Source organism: Myotis lucifugus, unplaced genomic scaffold, assembly GCF_000147115.1.
Source record: "Myotis lucifugus unplaced genomic scaffold, Myoluc2.0 scaffold_58, whole genome shotgun sequence".
Lineage (NCBI taxonomy): Eukaryota > Metazoa > Chordata > Mammalia > Chiroptera > Vespertilionidae > Myotis > Myotis lucifugus.
Genome location: NW_005871106.1, coordinates 4859371 through 4880628, shown reverse-complemented (window position 1 = coordinate 4880628; position 21258 = coordinate 4859371). Strand labels below are relative to the sequence as shown.

The window sequence follows — 21258 nt, the reverse complement described above, 5'->3', positions numbered from 1 at the left end:
ACACAGACACTAGGGGGGTGAGGGCATGAGCGGGGAGGTGGGGGGGTATTGGGGGGGGGGATAAGGACACATATGTAATACCTTAATCAATAAAGAAAAAAATAATAAAAAAATAAAATAAAAGTGGACTCACTTGGTTCGAGTTACAAGTTTACTGCTTACCTAAACAAATTACCTAGCTGCTCTGTCCCTTGGGGCCAGCAGGGTAACTGAGAAAAAGGCTCTTGTGCAAGAGACATGAACTGAAATGTCTATGGGGCCAAGTAGGACATGTAAATGAGCAAAGCGGGCTAGGAGTAAAATACTGATAAAAATAATAGTAGCAATAATAATAATAGTGGGGACAACATGGAGCAGAGAGAGCCCATCACCCACAGGGAGTAGAGCACCTCTGGCTCACATCTGCATGGCTTCTGACACCAGAGCATGTGCTCCAAGCCTACTGATTTATGCAAGAAGCCAGAAATATAAGTGTATTATATAAAAATCTTCAGATTCCTCATCATTAGCTCAAATTTTTTAAACGAGGCTAAACAAAACACATTTATAAGCCACACTGCCAGCCCACCAAATCTACCAGCTGAGGAATAAGCACACAATTTTTGAAAAGTATTCCATTTATGCCATCTTCCAAATATCTGTTTGTTCCTACAGGCTTTATTTTTCTGAAACTGGTTTGGAAACATTTTCTCAAAATCTCAGAAGAGATAAGAAATTTTGAGCAATTTTAAAATTGGGAAAATAAACTATATCAGGAAAAGACAACAGATAAGAACGGAGGAGCTGAGCTTAATCTTGTTGCCAGAAAAAAGTGAGAAATTATGTAGATAAAAAGCAGAAGGGCACATAATTTAATAGTACAATCATTTAAAATTGTGTTTATGAAGAAATTTGAAGGTGTAAGCAATGTTTAAGTTTTAAATCTACAGGGGAAAAAACAATTCAAAATCATACATACAAAAATTTTCTAAATTTTCTAAAGCTGGTAACTATATACAAAAATAAGGACAACCTTCCTGAAAAACAATGTGGCAATATCTATCAATAACTTTAAATATGTTCTTTTCCTTTGACTAAATTACTCCATTGCTATGAGTTTAACCCAGTGAAATAAAAAGAGGTACATGCAAGTATTTATGCCCAAGGATATACATCATAACATTATCCTATATAATAAAACGGTAATATGCAAATTGACCCTAACAGCAGAATGACTGGGAATGACTGGTCACTATGACACACACTGACCACCAGGGGGCAGACACTCAATACAGGAGCTGCCCCCTGGTGGTCAGTGTGCTCCCACAGGGGGAGCTCTGCTCAGCCACAAGCCAGGCTGACGGCTGCCAGCACAGCAGTGGTGGTGAGAGCCTCTCCCGCCTCCTCAGCAGCACTAAGGATGTCTGACTGCAGCTTAGGCCTGCTCCCCACTGGCAAGTGGACATCCCCCGAGGGCTCCCAGGCTGCCAGAGTGATGTCTGACTGCCAGCTTAGGCCCAATCCCCCAGGGAGTGGGCCTAAGCCAGCAGGTGGACATCCCCTGAGGGGTCCCAGACTGCGAGAGGGCACAGGCCGGGCTGAGGGACCCCCCCCCCAGTGCACAAATTTTTGTGCACTGGGCCTCTAGTTTATAATATTTTTAAATATTTTAAACAAACTAAATGCCTTAAATGAAAGTAGAGCCATTAAAAATCATTATTTTTAAAGAACATTTAATGGCATAGAATTCACAATATAATGTTAAATGAAAAAAATATTTAATACATACAGTATATAGGAAAAAGACCGGAAGAAAATATAGCCAATGTTTGCAGTGGTTGAGGAGATAGGTCATGGGTAATTTTTTATATTTTTCCTCATGGTTTTCTTCATTTTCAATTTTTATAATGGGTACATAATTAGAAAAAACTATTATTTTCATCATGTTTTTGAAGATTATGTAACATTATAGGAACATGTTCATAATAAGTAGAAAACAGGATATAAAACTATATATATTATGATTTTTAGTTTATAAGTTATGTGTTTTTTAGCTTTTTAGAGTGAACATGAAATTTAAAAAAAATTTTTAATACTTACCTGGGGATATACTTACTGATTTTTAGAGAGAGAGAGAGGAAGGGTGAGAGAGAGATTGATGTGAGAGAAAAACATCGACCGGCCACCTCCCATACACACCTTGACCTGGAATTGAACCCACAACCTACATATGTGCCCTGACTGGGAATCGAATCCATGACCTTTGCTTTATGGGACGACACTCCAACCAACTGAGCTATACCAGCCAGGGTGAACATGAACTTTTATAATCAGAAAAATTAGACTTTAATCTTGACTTTGTCAAGAAAATGCACAGATAGAATTTAAAGTATTCTGTTTATGCCATCTTCCAAGAAATCTGTATTCATGGAAAAGAATAAGGAAGACCTACGTGGATAAAAAATACATGCTGTAACACGTTAGGTAGTGTGTGATACTGTTTTTGTTTTTAGATATTTATGTATGGTCTAAACTTTTCATAATATGCATTATAATTTAAAGATATATAATGTTTTAGCTAATACATAGAGTGTCTTATAGACAAATTTTAGGCTTACAGAAAAATTAAGCAGAAAGTACAGATAGTCTTCATATAATACATAATTTAAAAAAACAAACAAAACAACTACAATGCATTTACTAGACAAAGCACTGTCAATAGTATTTGATTGGCTACCAATGATCCACTGGGGCGGGGAAAGGCTTCCTCATGCTGCCCCTCCCACTAGGAAGTAGAGTTTATTTCCCCTCCCTTGAATCTGGGTTGGGATTATGACTTGCTGATCAAGAGATTGTGACCAAAATGACATACTTCTGTACAGGCATAATGATGTTTATAACTATACATAACAGTTACATTTAACACTTTTATATATTTACCATATTTGTGGTAGAAGCATGTATTGCCTTTTTATTTTAAAAAAATATCATTACAAAAGGAATTCAGATTTGTTATTTCTTAAAAATTTAAGTTCAAAAAGTAGACAATGAAAGTTTCTCTTCTAGAAACACACTTCAGAGTTAATTATTCTTATGGGTCTTACTTTTATTATCAAGAAAGGCAAATTAAAGAGAAAAAAAGTACATTAAAGGGAAGAGTAAAAAGAATTTCCTCTATAAAACTGTCCCCAATCTACAGAAGTGACTATGTTGGGAGACAATTCTCCATGGGTCTCTTGCAAGCACAGATACTATCTTTCCCCCAGACTGTGTTTTCAAGGATGTCTGTATAGCCAAATAGCCTTGGTAGGGAGAGATAAAGTACCCCTTTGGAACAAAGCACAGACATGCTTACTGTCCATTGTAAAAGATTCAGGTTCCCTAACTTGGGGTTCCTCTCCTGTAACACAAGCTACTGCATGTGGAGTGTCACTTGACCTTCTTCACAGCACCCTATGGAAAAATGGAGCTTAGGGAACCAATGTAAAATAATACTCCAGCAACTGCTATTGCCCTTGCTTCTGACCCAGGAGTCCTGTGTCTTCTGCCAGCATCCATGACACTGGGAGAGTTAACTTGTTGGCTTGACATACATTTTTGTGAACATGTCTCTTTAAGCCACTTTTAACTGCAAAATGTGTTGGTTTTTCTCACCTCCACTGCTCCAACCACTGGCCTATCAACCAACTGTTCTTGAGCATCTAAATTTATTTATTCCCTGCCACAAACGACCAACAGATACAATCGCCCATCATCAACCGTACAGAATTCCCAAAATATATACATGCATTGTTTCCCTTCTGAAGAAAATGATACTTTGCTCTCTGCAAGGATCATGCTATCTTCAGGGAGAAAAGTAAGTGAAGCCAAGCTCTAAGAGAGTGAAAAATCAAGCACCTGCAAAACACACAGCAAAAGCACATCTGGCAAAAGAATCCAAAGAAAAGGGGGAAATGTAAGGTCAGGGACCCAGAAGTGAACAACCCACCCCTCCGTCCCCAAGCATCAGAATAGAAATGCCGACACTCGATTAATCTAGAACATGAAAATCAATCTCTCCCACAGACTGGGCAGATACCTCTGCCATGTGAGTGCACAGCATTTCCAGGTTTACTGGCAGGCAAGTTACAACAGAGCCTTTGGGGATTTGTCCTGTGTCTCATCTTCCATCTGGAAAGAAAGCTGGCATCATTTTCAGAACAATACTCTTTGAGATCAAGGAAATGACCTTAGACTGCAGCATGACAATAGTTGGCTAGGAAAAAAATCATTGACAAGAAAGTAAGCCCAGACATACAACTGAAAAGTGACTGAATTTCTGTCGAAGTCTTTCCCACTGAGATTGATTCTCACTGGCTGGGATGAAACCTCTCGAAGGCTCAGGCACAACGTGACCTCTCTGAGTGCTCTGAATGGACGAAATGTGAAAGGGAGGAACACACAGAAACTTACCCAATGGTCGGGCTGATGTTGTGGTCAAAGTGATCCTGGACAAATCGACACACAATGCTTGATTTCCCAACCCCGGTGTCCTGGAAAAGAATGAGGACACACCATGAATACCAACGGTGCCAATTATAACCTAGTATAAACACAGAACAAGTGGACAGGAGGTCATTTCTGGTTAATTGAGAATAAGTGGACAGAGAGGTCATTTCTGGTTAATTGGGGGGGCGGGGGGGAGCACGGGTATATTTTCTTCTATTTCTTACCAGTAGAAAAGAAGTATGGTAAAAGTAAGTTTTAGAAACATGTCCTACATATATACAATAATTAAACTAGAACTGGCATATCTACAATACATATATTTCCAGAAATTTGGAAATTTTTAGAGTAGTCTAGAGAAGTTTGGCAAAATACCACATTATTTTGGTAGAGATAGAATTGACTTTGTTCAAAACCTCAGTGTTCAGAAAATCTATTTTTCTAGGTATCACCCTGTGAGATCTATGAATTTTAATTTCTGTATTTCTTTTTTGTAAGGTTTTTTCAATGCTTGAAAGAGAGAGAGAGAGAGAGAGAGAGAGAGAGAAACATCGGTTTGTTATTGCACTTATCTATGCATTCATTGGTTGACTCTTGTATGTGTCCTGACCGGAGATTGAACCCACAATCTTGGTGTATCAGGATGATGCTCTAACCAACTAAGCTACTTGGCCAAGGCTCTAATTTCTGTATTTCTGACATTTTCTCTTTAGAATCTGATGTTTGCATAATAATCTCCAATTTTGCTTAATTATCTGAATTCATCTCAGCTCTTTATTAAATAATTCTCCTAAGCTAATTAGGATAGCAGTCTACTTACACATTGGAAATCAAATACATGTATTTCTATCCAGTCCCTTCCAAAACCTTTGCAAAATGGTTTAAGGAATAAAATATACAAATATACAAGGTCAAAAGATAGGAGAAGAAATAACACCAGACAAGTAAAGTCAATGAAAAGCACTTGGCCAAATGGTCACTGAGAAAGAAGCGTTTGAGCCTTAAATGGCTGCAGGAAGGAAAGCTAATGAGAAGCGAGTCAATTCATGCCACAGAATCCTGAATATATTAAGAACTGAAGGAGCAAGTTGAAATCATGGTCAGTGAAAGGTTCACACAGATATACCCTTAGCGCTCCAAGCCACGTACCAGAGAACAGACCCTCCTGATGGGAGGGTTTGGGCACTTCAGATACAGCTCAAGGGAGCACATGATGCTGTTCCCTGCCCTGTGCAAGCCCAGACAGCAGAGGCAAGGATTCCCATCCTGGTAAGAGGTAAAACTGCAGATCCTGATGCTTAGAGTCCCCCAACTAAAGGCCACGTGTGCACCAGTTGACAAACCTCAGTGCAAACAGAGCGTTTGGTACTTTAGTCTTATAAAAAGAAACAACTGAGAAATACCAGACCTTAATACACACAACAAAAAAGCAGGATGCTCATTCAGAAAGTAAGGCTGATCTTACTCCCTCAGAAATTAAAAATACAATGGTAGAAATGGAAATTTCAAAGGAAGAGTTACAAAGCCAAGTTGGGAGATTGTCCAGAAAGGAGAACAAAGCAGTTGCCAATAACTCCTCTTCCCAGAGGGGTAACAAGGCCAAAAGATGCAAGGTCTGCATACTATCAACACAGAAGTCCTCATCAAACTGTGCTTATCTGAAAGGATCATGGACACATTTTGAGATCTATAAGTGAAAGGGGAAGGAGACATATTTAACCCAAAAAGGAAAAAAAAATGCCATATAGTACTTAGTTTAGAGGTACAACTTTAAAAGTGTAAATATGAAGGAGAAAATGTTGAAACTCAGAGAAATGTGTTTTTCTTTAGACGCAAACATGAAATAAGATTTGAAATACCAACTGGCAATCTGAATTAGTTTTACTCCTTCTTGCTCCTATGTTTAGGGGACAATTCCAGCAAACCTCAGGGAAGAGGGGCATCGGCTGGCGATACTCATCAGAAATTCATTCTCCAGAGGTCCCCCGTGCCAGTGAGAGCGGCCTTCGGGTTCTGAGCCAGAATAAAACAACTGCACCAAGAGCCATTTATCTGCAGTGAGCAGATCGATGTGCAGAGTTCAGAGAGGAGACGACAGAATTAAAGCTTCAGCTCCTCAGATTCCAAATCAATGCCGCTGCTATTTCTGAGCTGCACTGCACCCTCGCTATGGATTCCGGCTAATGTTCCCCGCACTCCCCCAAACCACAACTCCGTTCTTTTCATCTCAGTTGCTTTTAAAATCCCCTGTGGATGAGTGGCTCCTGGCCCTCCTTTGAAACTGAAGAACTGTGCTGCCTTAACCTTGAAGACAAGGAAAACCCACTCCCTTACAAAGTGCACCGTTTTCTGCCAACTGCCAACACTAATTTTTATTTTATCATCGCCATGTTCATGGGGTGCAACCCCTCCCCCACAGTACACAGCTTCTAAATTTATTATTCCACAAGAAATGCTAAGTCATTCATCTCTGGTCTCTCTGAGCATTTGAAGCCATTCCCACAAGGGGAAGGCAGGTTAATGCGAGGGTCTTTCTGTCCCTCTCCAGACCTCTCTATCACAGTTTAGGAATTCTCTTTCTCAGGATGCTTCTATGCATCCATTGTCCACTGGCCCAGCAAGCAATCATCAAGTGCTACCTTCCACGTGCCAACTGTAGGTGAGCCCTGACCAATGGGTGATAACCTGGCCCCTCCCCGGCTTCCTGGTCTCAGATCCCAGACAGAGAGGCCTTCCTGGGTTCTGAGCTATAATAAAACAACTGCACCGAAAGCCGTTTATCTGCAGTGTGCAGATCAATGTGCAGAGGTCAGAGGTCCACAACCATGAAAGTGCCTGACAGAGGCAAGTTCCTGCACACAGGGGTGGGCAGGGCTGCTCTGCCTGTGGCTAACCCACCGCCCACAGATCAGGAGACAAATCCTTACCTCCCAAGCATTTTGCTTTTTTGGCCCTCCTTGGTGTCCTTACAACTTACTCCCAAGCTGAGAAAATTCCCCCTGAAATGCCCCTAGTTCAGTCCAGGCCCAAGCGGCCCTCCCCGCTGTGAGCTGCACGGCATTTTCTCTCTGTGGTTGGCCTTGGGAGTACAGGCTTTGGCTACAGCAAGTGTCTGCACAGTCAGGACTCTGCTCTAAGAAGCACATTTTGGAGTCTATCCATTCACTCTACCCAAGGGCTCTGCTCAAAACTGGCTCTAAATCCCCAAAACAGCCAAACAGCTCCTGCAAAGGTGACCCTCAAAACACCCCTGAAGATGAAAAATTCAAAAGCCACATTATTCATCTCTACTCTACTTCTACAGACAACTCAAGCTAAATCACCAGCTTTTCTGAATCATTCAAGCAGCAACCCTGCTCAAATTTGGATTTAACAATCAATTCTTTGGTCAAATACACTCAGTGTCTCTTCCTTTTACAACTTCTTTTCTTATACATTTGATAGGGGGAAAAAGTAACAGGACAAAAGAATAGGCAACGTTTTAGTTTGTTTCAGAAAAGAAATATTCTTACAAAAAAAACCCAGCCTTCAATCATCTCTGGCCAGTGGCTTTGTGAGGGCTCAAGAAATGACCTCCAGAACCTCCTTCTCCCAGGCCCCTGCTGTTCCCCTGCTGGCCACCAGGGGAAGGCCCTGCTCAAGGATTGCTGCAGCGGCCTGAAGCCAGGAAACTGGGCAATTTTCATGAATCACTCAGCTTCGTGATTTCCTTTCCCTGAAGGAACCTCATTCAGACATGACACATACACAAGAGGAAAACGTTGCCTGTGAGTCATGACTATCACACAGGAACACATACAGGTTTAAAGCAGGAAAAGAGAAGAAAGCCTACTGGGTGAATAAAGGAGTCAGTGAAGAAAGAGAAAGGATGAGAGAGGAGGATCACGGCTGCCCACCATTCTCTAAAGGCCCCTGTATTTGTAGTGGACTTATAGCAATGGAAGGAAATTAGTCTATGCATGTATTTTTCTATTCTATGAGAATGTCGTAGCCCATCTTGTCAAATCTCCTAGTTTTGCAAAAGAGGAAGCTGTGTGACTTCCTCAAGGTCACACAGCTGGCTGATAGAGTCATAACCAAATTTTCTGAGTCCCACTGAAAACCTCTTAAGGTTCTGACCAAGTTAAATCGCCTCCCTGCCAAAGGTACATTGCTTCAATTGAAAAAGTCCATTTTCTAGAATTCACAGGAATACTTTTATTACTGCTTTCCAGTTTTACCTTCCATAGTAGTATCCTGTGTTCTCAAGATATAGCCGCTAGGTGTTTTGTTGTTGTTGCCAACTACTGGGGAGGTAGAATAAAAACAAGTCTGATTCCACAAATCAGGAATAAAGTTTGCTAAATCCTGCCTCAGGGATAACCAGTGTTTCATTGTATCCCATGTAAGGTAGATGTCAGATGCATTCTGAAGACTAGCAATTAATCCCAACTAACTGGGAACTGGATCTCTCATGATATTCCTCCCATATACATTATTTATTGGGGCTCATTAAAACAATTCTCTGAGAACTTACTCTGAGACATGACTATCTGCTTTTGGCCACATAAAAACTCTAAGCATTATCTGATTCACTCCTGGACTCCTGAAACCGGCTTCTGGTAGGAAGTCCCACCTCCTAAGATAAAGAATAGTAAATCCTACGCAGATATATCACTGCTACCTAATCCTCTCTGATAAAAGACATCACCAATCAATTCAGAACACATTATGTTATTGACCCGGAAAAAGGCCTCAAAATCTTTTCAATCCAGCTCTGCAGAGAATCACTACAACTCAGAACAAATGGCTATCCTCTCCCATCACTGACTGTCCCCACTCCAACCTCACTAAGTGCTGCTCTACAGCTGTTTTGGACATCTTTATAGGTGGTAAGGTTTTGGAGGAAACTAACCAAGAAAATACAAAGTTGATAACATTATAAATCAACATGCCTCCTATGGAAAGGAAATCACAAACCATAACAAGACACATAGATACAGGAATTCCATTCCTAAGATTAATTAAAAGAAGGAAAATGATCACAAAAGTTAATTGAAGTAGTATTTATAAAAATTAGAAATGGCCTAAAATTAACTATAAATTAAATCAATGATACTATGCATAAACAGTAATCTTTTTTTGTTGTTGTTAATCCTCACCTGAGAATATTTTTTTTCCCCATTGCTTTTCAGAGAGAGTGGATGGGAGGGAGAAGGAAAGAGATAGAGAGGGAAACATTAATGTGAGAGAGACATATCGATTGACTGCCTTCTGCATGCACTTCAACCAGAACCAGGGATGGAACCTGCAACCCACACATGTGCTCTTGACCAGGAATCAAACCTGAGACCCTTCAGTGGGTGAGTTGACACTCTAACTACTGAACAACACTGGCCAGGGAAACATTAATCTTTTTTTTTAAATATGTTTTTATTTATTTCAGAGAGAGGAAGGGAGAGGGAGAGAGATAGAAACATCAATGATGACAGAGAATCACTGATCAGCTGCCTCCTGCATGCCCCCTACTGGGGATCGAGCCCACAACCTGGGCATGTACACTGACCAGGAACTGTGACCTCCTGGTTTCATGGGTCGATGCTCAACCATTGAACCACACTGGCTGGGTCAACAGTAATCTTTAAGCTTTCATTTCATGCTTATCAAAATGTGAAAGAATGATACTATGTATATGTAATCCTTTGAAATCAAAAGCTAACTAATTCAAAGTACTTTGTATGTACTTAGGTGGCTATTAATGAGATAAAAGGATAAAAGGAAATAATTCAAGCAAGAATAAATTAAAAATTCTGAAGCTCATGACCTGCTGTAATGCAGTCACTATTTTTGCCCATCTCTCCTTTTTAAGCCATTTGGCCTTAATATTCCTCCACAAAATCTGGTCTTCTTCTAGAATTTCCAGTTTCCAAGTTGTCATCATCATCATCATCATCACCCATCCAGTTGTTCAAGACAGAAGCTTGGGAGTTGCCCTTGACATCAATCTTCTTCAGCAGCCATACCCAATCAAGCACTAACTCCTGACCATTTCTTCCCAAAGAGCTTCGAATTTTTATTCTTCTTTTCATCTCCGCTGGTACTATCTCAGTTCAACAGGAGTATACTTCAATGTTCTCCCCAAGTTTCCCAAATCTCTAATCCCTACCAAATCTTTGCATCAGAATGAACATCTGATCACACCATTACTTCTGATAACTTCTCAGTACTCCGAGGAGACCAAATCCTAACCATGGTCCACAAGGCTCTGTATAACTGGACCCTTGCCTCCCCCATCTTCTCCCCCTACCCCTCTGACCTTGTATTCCAGCCACAGCAGTCTTTTATCATTTCTCATTTCTATTAAAAAAATGTGAAAAGAGCAGAATACAATTAGCCTATAACATGAGTCATGGAAATGATAAATCCAGCATCTGGTCTAGGAGTCAGAGGAAATCCATGTAGCAAGGAGTTTTGCATTCATTTATTTGTTTCATTCAGCCATCCATTGATCAATGTTTCTCTCTCATTGATGTTTCTGGCTCTCTATCCCTCTCCCTTCCTCTCTGTAAAAAATCAATAAAATATATATATTAAAAAAATGTGAAAAGAGCAGAATACAATTAGCCTATAACATGAGTCATGGAAATGATAAATCCAGCATCTGGTCTAGGAGTCAGAGGAAATCCATGTAGCAAGGAGTTTTGCATTCATTTATTTGTTTCATTCAGCCATCCATTTATTTGTTTAGACTTTAAGCTTTGCATGCTTCTAAAAAGTCTTGTCTTAAACATTGATAAGGAGTTAAATTTAGGAGGACTGCAGAGGTCAGCCAGATCTTGTGAGTGGAGATAAACAAGGTAAGGAGAGAAAGAGGCAGAACCACAGAATGACAAATGGTTTGATCTTTTCATCCCAAAGGTGAGGGAAGCCAACAGTGGCGCAGAACCCGACCCAGTGGAGTAAATAAAGGTCTCATCAAGGGCACTGGACATGGCCACCATCCCCCACCCCCTTGCACACAAAGGCCTTGTGTGAAAACAAACTGGAGGCAGATGCAGAGAGGAGTGCCTGGTGATAGGGGACAGTGCCACTCACACCTGGCTATTTTTTCCTCTTTGGGAAGATGGAGGAGAAATCTGGAGGATGTGTGTGCTGCTGCAGAAGAGAGGAGGTCATGAGGGAAAGAGTTTCCGTTTCCTGTATCTGTCATGAGGGAAAGAGTTTCCGTTTCCTAAATCTGTAGGGCACCACAATAGGGCTTCATCACCACACCATGTGTCAGAAGACCAGGTCCCAGTCATCCAGGCCAGTGAAACCCAGGGTCCTTTTGACTCTGATTAAATTTAGCTTCAAATCCTAGCTTTAGAAGTTATGTATATGTGCCTTATAGAGACCCAGGATAACCAGCAACCCCGGAGGCAGCAGAAGACAGTAGCCCGGACCTGACTAATGATCACAAGGTCCAGACCTCTGGCAGGCTAAAGACAACATTTTGACTTAAGTTATGTTTCAGTTCCTGAACTCTACGGCGGAGTGACCCCTGGCTACTTTCCCATGAGACCAGACAGATGCCAGAGCTGTCCTCAAGACCTAAAGAAATGCTTTATTACCTTTACCTCACCTCCAACCAATCAGCTCCCAGCACCACCCTGAGCCCTCTAACCTACAGTGTCTTGTGATTTTGCCCTATATAATCTGTGACTTACAAGACATCGGGGAGTTCACCCTTTAAGCATTAGCTTCCCGTTCTCCTGGGTGGTGCCATTAGTAATAAAATACCCAACTTTTCTCCACTGCGGTTCTCGGTGTTTAGTGTTTGCCTCTGCTAGTACTGGTGGATGAACTCTCTCTGCTCTATAACACCAGCGCTCCCCAACGGCAATACCAGCCCTTTTCACAACCCAAAACCTGGGTCCACCCAGAACAGAAAACAGAACGAAAGTCAACACAAAGGAATATGCTTCTGTCAGGCTCAGGAATCAAATCCGGGAAGCTCTGCAGTCGGCACTTACAGGCTTCAAAGAAATCCCACAGAAATGCAGCACAAATTCTATATGAATCCACTTTTTTAAAGCTCTGGCCAAGGTGGAGAGCACACACACATCCCTTCCACTTCTCTGCACAGGAATTATAACAAAGCAACTATGAAAACTCCAGTCACACACACCCTTTACAAAAGTCAAAGGCCACTGCTTCTGAGGAAACTAAATTGACTGAACTGAGGACTCAAGGTCAGAGTCCTACACATCACTCCCCGAGCTTCCACTGTGCTCCCTGGAGATCTCCGAGGCCGTATTCTGATTCCGTGTTTACAACTCCCTTCCCATGGGAGGACTGAAGCACTTTGTTCCTGGATACCGTTCAAGGTTATACACGTAATGGGCCTATTGGCCTCTGAGCCCTAAATAGTGTCTTGCTGGTATAAAATAATTCCTATACATCCCCAGCACATTTTACCAGATTCTTTAGCACTGAAAATGGCTCAGTATTTATCAACCAAAGGAACCACTACAAAAAAAAAAGAAAAGCCATAAAAGCAAAAAAATCACTAAATTCAAATTCATAATATGCTTGTTTCATTACCACATATTCTATCAGATTTCTTCTGGTGGTGGTGAGAACTCTATCCAAGCAGAGTAAATCTCAGCCTTCACGCTATGTTCTTAGGAAAAAGTGAGCTAACAATGCAAGAAAATCCAACTCTAGGCATCTTACTGTATTTAGGAAACCATACCACAAAATTATTTGAGAGAAACACAATATAAGTAAAAAGCTCCTGAGCATTCCCAGAAACAACTCGGCAATTCCTCTTGTCATGGTAATTTTGAAAAATGCCAATGGTGCATATTATAACAAATGTCTTAAATCCATTTATAAAGGGGAACTAACTATATATATGACAAAAATGAAACTAAACTGTCATACTGAAAAAGGTGGGGTGAGGGCATGAGTGGGGGGTGGAGGGGCAATGGGGGAATAAGGACACATATGTAATACCTTAATCAATAAAGAAAAAAGAAAAAGGTGGATTCTGCCCCAAGTCTGATAGTCATTAGATTTTGTTTTCTCTATCTCATGGGGAAAAAACAGCTTATAGACCTAATTTTTAATATATTAATAGCATTAATGAATTTAAGCATTAAGGTTAATGCCCCCATGGAAATTAGTAAACATAGCTTAGAAATTCCACAATCCTCTAGATATATATATCAAAAAACAATTTAGCCTGGCCAGTATGGCTCAGTGGTTGAGGGTCAACCTATGAACCAGGAGGTAATGGTTCACTTCCTGATCAGGGCATATGCCTGGGTTGTGGGCTCAATCTCCAGTAGGGGGTATGCAGGAGGCAGCCGATAGATGATTGTTTCTCATCATTGATGTTTCTATCTCTCTTTCTCTCTTCCTCTCTTAAATCAATAAAAATAAATTTTAAAATGTATAGAAAAGAGAATTTTAAATAATAATAACAATAATAATCTAAAGTCCACATACAGAGAATAAGGTGCAAAAATGACTAGGAGAGATGGGGGGGAGAATCCTACTAGAGATTATGAAGAAATATGCAGAAGTGAGGAGCATAAAAGCACAAGAAATAAATTATTAAATGGTTCAAAAAGAAACAGAGACACACATATTCTCTTACTTTATTCATTCAGTCCTCACAACCCTTTGTAAAAGGGAGGATAGATGGCATTGTCCACATTTCCCACATAAGGAGAATATGGTCTTAAAGTTTATGTGGCCCTAGCCAGTTTGGCTCAGTAGATAGAGCGTAGGCCTGCAGAGTGGGGGGTCCCAGGTTCCATTCCAGTCAAGGGCACATGCCCGGGGTTTCAGGTTTGATCCCCATTGCGGGGCATGCAGGAGGCAGCAGATCAATGATTCTCTGTCATCATTGATGTTTCTATCTCTCTTCCTCTCTGAAATAAATTTTTTTTAAAAGTTTATGTGAATTGCCTGCAATCCTATAGAGTAGTAAAACCACAAACAAGATTCAGATTTCCCTTTCCCCATATCTAGCACTCTGTTCGCCAACCAAACCCTCTCTCTCCAGAAAGCATACATCCATCTACACATCCATTCATTTATTCAGTGTCTATGCAGTCAGCAATATGCAAGGACAAGAGATAAGAAGATAAAATCCTGATTCCTCCAGTCAGGATACTTACACATCAGATCAGGGTAAGGGTGATAGTGACTGAGATTATCGTACAGGTAAACATCAATACCTCACCTGGATGGCTGATGGCTGTGTTCCAAAAGTGCATTTGTTGGCTAATCATTTGAAATTGAGATACGCGTTTTTCACTGAAATAATGCTGTAAATAAATAATGATTACTTCCCAAACTTATGCTGAACTGTACTCTACAAGGAAGAACCTGATACCCATGTTTATCATTGTTTCCATAGGAAACTTACTCTAATTTCAAACTGGGGATTTCGGCCAGTGGGAACCAGACTCCCAGGCCTTTAGTACAAAGAGATGCCCCAGGAGAGTAAGATCTTGGTGGAATGAATGGTCTTGTGGACTTGGGTTTCAGTAATACTGCCAATAGTACAAACTTTTCATAGGAACAGCAGTGGTCAAAATAGTAATAAGGGCAATGACAAAAGCTGACATTTACTGAGCACATAAAAAGTTCCAGGCACCCAGCTAGGCATTTTACATGAAAAAGCATCAGCTATTACTCTTCAAGGGTTGCTTCTGCTCCATTATACCTTTTCAACCCTTCTGGGACTCCAATTATGCCTGCATTTATCTTTTTTACCTTATCATGTATATCTCTTATATTCTCTTCTCATTTTCCATTTTTTGTCTGAATTTCAGTTTGGAGATTTCATTCTAAGGTACTTTTTAGTTCTTTCTACAGATGTATCTAACATGAGAGTAATCCCATTTATTGATTTCCTAATATCAATTATTATATTTATTCTTTTGTAAAATTTCCATGGTACAGTTTTCAGTTGCTTGCCAAATTTTGACTTCATGACTTTTATTTCCTTAAACATATTAAACATACTTATTTTAAAGTTCATGTTTGATCATTCCATTATCTTGATTCTCTGTGGGTCCAATTCTATTATCTGTGGGGAGGCGTTCAGTCATTGGCTTGTCTCCCCATATCTTTGGTCAGGTCTAATTAGTCTTAGCAGCACCATTTCAGAGAAGGAAATCAGAACAATTTGTCCAAGGACATGATGTTAAAGCTAAGACTCCACCCAAGATCTTCTCTGACTCTTTGATGAGTGTTTAAAAACGAGAAGTGGCTTCTGGGACATCATCCATCCCAAAGAAACTACTACTACTAGTAAGAAAATATTTATAATACTTTTTAAAATGCTTCCCTTTTACTGTTGTAAAATTATTCCAGATTTGGCAGATCTGGTAGATTCCAAAGTTCAGCAATATTTCAGGCATGGAGTGCTGTGACCCAATGGCTGGGTAGCTTCTTGACCCTGCTGATGGCAAAGAAATGTCCTAGGGGCCAAAGTCAATGACATATCTATTGGGAATGAGAAACGATGAATACCAGAGGCTCCATCCCTCTCCTCATCCCAGCTCTTAAAGAAATCCTTGTGGGCACCATTTCTCCTCCTGCCTTACTTCTCAGATAACTTAAAGAAAAAAAAAGAAAAAAGAAGGAAGACACTTCTTAAATGGAGAAGAGGAAAGTCTATAACTCCTTCACTTCTGTTGTTCTTCTAATAGCCATCACTGTTTCTCTGCATTTTCAGAGAGCAATTTGTCCCAATGTGCAAATTCTGTGCAGCTAAGCAAAAATTTCAGTTTATGTAATGAATCCTAGAAGGCGTGACCTGTTTTTTAAAAAATTTTTAACACTGTTTTTTTTTTTATTTAAATCATACTTCCTGCCAAAGGAACCAACTGTTCTTATGCCACCTTTCTTTCGTCACAAGTAAGACATGTGTGGGCTCTTGGATGGGTAACACAGGTCACTAGACAAGTGACATAGATACAGGTGCCCTTTGTCCTAGAGGGAAAATCCTCTGATTCCATGAAATACCTGGCCTACACAGGCACCAATCATTGGATTTTATTATATTCCATAATTTTTTACAAAACCCTCAATATTCCCACTGTTCCTGACTTACAGATCTAGCAACTAAGGATAAATAATTATCATAATTACAGTAGGCTGCTTCCAAAATGGTTCCTAGTGATTCCCTGTATGTGGCCTGGACCTAACGACTTGCTCCTAAAAAACAGAATATGACAAAGTGATAAATGTTACTCCCAATGTTAGGCTATAAAATACTGTGACTGCCCTTTTTCTCACACGCCCGTTTGCTGCCTCTCACCGGCTTGCTCTAATGAAGCAAGTTGCCATGCATGGGGAACCAGGAGGCAAGGAGCTGAGAGGCTACAGCCAATAGCCAGCAGGCCTCAGTGCACACCTACAACAGGCTTCCAGCAACTGCTTCCTGTCACCAAGGGAGCTTGACAGCAGACCCTGCCCCAACTGACACCTGATTGCAGCCTTGTAAGAGACCCTAAGCCAAAGACCTGTGAACTGTGCCCAGATTCTTGACTCACAAAACCAGGAGATAAGTGCATGTTGTTTTAAGCCCGTGGTCAGCAAACTGCGGCTCACGAGCCACATACGGCTCTTTGGCCCCTTGAGTGTGGCTCTTCCTAAGCCTTAGGATTACCCTAATTAAGTTAATAACAATGTACCTACCTATATAGTTTAAGTTTAAAAAATTTGGCTCTCAAAAGAAATTTCAATCGTTGTACTGTTGATATTTGGCTCTGTTGACTAATGAGTTTGCTGACCACTGTTTTAAGCAGTTATATTTTTTCAGTTGAGGTATAATTGAAAATAATAACATTATATTATTTTTGGGTGTACAACATAATAATTCTAAAGCATTAAATTTGGGGGCAACAAATAAGTATTATAGATGTTGTGGATAACATTTATTAAGCACTGGCTCTGAACCAATTTTACTTAATCCATACAGCAACCCTAATAAAGTAGGGTTATTACCATTTTGCAGAGTAGGAAATGAAGGTTGAGGGCAGGTCAACAGTGTTAGAGATTGAGCGCAGTGAGAGCAAAGTTGAGGCTCTGCCCTGAGAGCAGTGATTCTGAATATTCCTATAAGAGTCCACTCTCAGGTCCCTGACAAAGGAAAGATATTACATTGCTTTAACTGACAAAACCTATTTAAAGTGATTTGAGCACTGAGGATAAACCTAAAGCCATCAAGTGAAGTTGTCGTAGATAAAGAGCTAGAGCGTAAAGCAATCACTTAGTCTTAAGGGTAAACCTCTAGAAAAGATACACCTCAGATCAGAAAACAAAAATCTGAAAACTTCAGAATTTTCTGTTAAGATCTCATCACAGACATTCCAGAGTTGCTTTGAGTAACCATTCATACAGCTCCCTGTGAAGTGTTGCACCATTTTATTAAGTGCCTTTTCATTGCATTAGGAACATTCTCCTTCATTTGGTTCATTTCCACACACTGTGAGTCAACAGGGAAACCAACGTCAGAGGATGGGCTGTTTTGGTTCCTCCTATCTCACCTCCTCCCTCCACACACACAGCATGAGCCTTAGGAACCATGGCAGGACATTTCAGAGGAAATGTAGAAATGTTCTCCCATCCAGTAGTTGGGCCAAGGCCAGGATGGTTGGTGCTTGAACCTAGAAGATGGAGGGAGAAAGGAAGCATGGAGGACATATCTGGGAGCTTGTTTCCTCATCTCTGCTATTCAGATAATCCTATTAACATACTGCAGAACACTGTTCTAAAGAACAACTCATTAAATTGACCCTAAATCTCAGTGGGGAAAAAAATGTGGAATAGCAAACTCTTGGATGAAAGACAAGGCAAACAACAATCTAACAATTTACCTACTCTCATACCCCCTGCAAATATGTTTATTGGGACCACCTCAGGCTAATGCTCCCTTCTTCTCACCATGCTCTCCCCTTCCAGCCAAGGGGCTTCTGAGCAGACACAATCCTGATAACTGACACTTAGACACATCACACCCACAGCACCCAAAGACCGTTCAGGGCATTTACCCCTATTCGAATCCAGTGGCATTTCTGTTCTTTCAGTACCACCCTAAAAAGTGTGAACAAAAAAGGGGCTATGTAGTAAACCTGACAAGCTCAGTGACCAAAAGTAACAAGATGATCTGATCATAAATTCCTAACTGGACAGGTCATGATGGGTAGTTCCACCCTAGGCCTATAGCTTCCTTAGTGAAAGGTTAATCTTTGCCTTAAGTGAGCCCTATCCAACGTTCTTCTGCATCTAAGGTAACATACCTTTGAAATGCCAGAGTAATCCTTTTCAGACCCCTTAGAGTTAGAACCACCCTCACAGGAGCACATGTACCCAAACTACTCACTGTTATCTTGTTGCCTGCATACCATCTCTATTTACTAGAAATGCTAAATGTTAACTATCCTGCACCACCAATATAAAAGATGTATCTCTTCATTTTTCTTTTTATCCAATCCCAGAAATTTCCCCTCTTTGCTTTCTCCCACCTCCTTAATCTGCCACCCATGGATTTCATGTAACCTTCCTTCAATTTTCTCCTTTAATTCTAAGAATATATATAAAATGAATTCCATAACTCATTCTCCAGAACATTTTCTCATTCCATTGCAATCTTGCTTCCAGGCATATCTTCAGTTTGGATCAAATAAACTCTAGTAAACTCTTTACATTTTTTTCTATAGGTTTTGATTTACTTGCATGGACAACAGACAAAAGTACTTTCCATTCAAGTGAGAGGCAAGACTATGAACTGAAAAAGCTCTGGGACAAGGACGAGGAGACAACATCTCACTCCACCTCCCCTCTGTTTCCACCAGCCATTCAACCGCATACAAACAAGCAGCATACTGCTCTTTAGTCCTGTTGCCACACCTCTAGGATGAGGGTCAGAAATGGATCACAAATGTCAGGCAATTATATGTAAACCTTGTAGGTAGGCAAGTTTTCTGGTGAGAAGGTCATTCATCAGATTCTCAGTGTCACCTCTGATCTAAATATTGTTAAGATCCACTGAAAACACAGATGCCTCTAAGTCCCTTCCATTCTAAGAAGCTGAGGGGACACCTCTCAGGCTCCCTTTCTGATCTCCGAATGCCTATGAACACTGGAAAAGACAGAGCTACCACTTCTTATCCATCTCAAATCCACATACTGCCTGATCTCTAAGATTGTAAATTCTGCTTAATCTTCCACTGCCCTACTTCCCGTTCCCAACCACCAGAGCCACCTGGTGAATTCTGACGATGTTGTAAGTTATACTGTCTTGGTGCTTCACCATTGCTGAGGTCCCAGCAATGATGGGCATCAGTCATCCTCATAGTCAGAGAAGGAGGCAAGGGGATGAATGAACCATCAACATACACACATACATGCACAAAAGCACCACTTAGAACTTGAAATCAGAAAGGCCAGACCACTTGTCTGACATCAGAAACAGAATGAAATGGCTATTGCTGGTAAGTCCCAGCAAGATCAGATGTCCCTACCACTACAGAACTCATAGTCCTGAAGAACAGACAAGTAAACTAGAGATACCATGATGAGTGCTATGATGGGGAAACAAAGGGACATCTAACCCACATTTGAGAGATCAGGGAAGGCTTCGTGGAGGCAGGTGCATTACATCAGAAACCAAAAGCACAAATTAACCAGGCAAGGTGAGGAGCAGGATTGGAAAATGGAGGAAGAGAGAGAGAGGAGGAGAATTCCAGCAACATGACAAGCAAGGGCCATGGAAAGGGGAAAATGGCAAAGATGCCTACCCATGATCATGTGGTTGCCCCTTCTGCCTCTTCCTTTGACCCTGCTCTGACTGGAAGGAATTGTCCTTAAAGAGGCTCCCTAACCCAAGGCTCTATCTCCCCACTTCGGACATTCCTGAACATGTCCCTGCAGGGAATCTGAAGCACATGTGTGCACATATACACATGCACACACACATGCATATCTGTGCACATGCATGCATATACACACATATACACACACAGACCCTCTACAGGCACCATTCCACTGGCCTGCTGTGCACCACCCTGGATTATCCTATTGTCCACTTGGCTAAAACAGGGATGACATTTCCCAGAAGCCCCTTCTCCGTAGGGTTCTGGGTTACAGTTGGCAAAAGGGAAATCAGCAGGAAGTCAAGCCCAGCCGATACTCTGAAGGTCTTCAGCACGCTAGTAGGATAAAGCTCCCAGCAGAGCCTACTTGCATGTCCACCTCCTCATTCCTTGTATGAATCAATGAATATTCCCAGAGGTACTGTAGGTAAACATCCTATATGTAGTGTAAACATTCCATAAAGTAACAGTCCCCAAACTGCTTTGATTGCACATCCCTGAATGAAGAAAAAGTTTGTATGCATCCTCTAATATGTGTATATTTATTTATAAATGGTATTCATGTATGACTGTACTAAGATACTATACAATGTATAAAACATATACAGAAATGGAAATTTTAAAAGAATGACATATCAATCAGGGTCTTCTCAATACCGTGCCGCCGAAGTATAGCTATTACTTCCCATTGCACATTGAAGCTGGTGGAAGCTGCAAGTGCCCTCCCTACCTCTAGATTTCACATCTCTGTGCTCAAAGAGCCTCGCAGGTGTTGCAGACAGACTTATAACAACTGCACGCAGCACTGGGAGAGAGAACTCTCATGCAGAGGCTGGGAAACAGGCAGAGCAGAAGCTCCCTGAAGCCAGAACCATGACACATGAAGCGAGGCTGGAGGCAGCCATCCTGTAACGCCCTGCCAGGGGAATAGGAA

At 41.0% G+C, this 21258-nt stretch overlaps 1 protein-coding gene across 1 annotated transcript in view; it reads right to left on the bottom strand.

Annotated features, from left to right (window-relative positions):
• RAB31 (RAB31, member RAS oncogene family) overlaps positions 1-21258 on the bottom strand; it is a 117112-nt gene that overhangs the window by 61016 nt on the left and 34838 nt on the right. The window contains exon 2 of the mRNA XM_006089289.3: positions 4432-4511. Coding sequence (XP_006089351.1) covers positions 4432-4511 — 80 coding nt within the window. The remainder of the gene's footprint in view (positions 1-4431; positions 4512-21258) is intronic.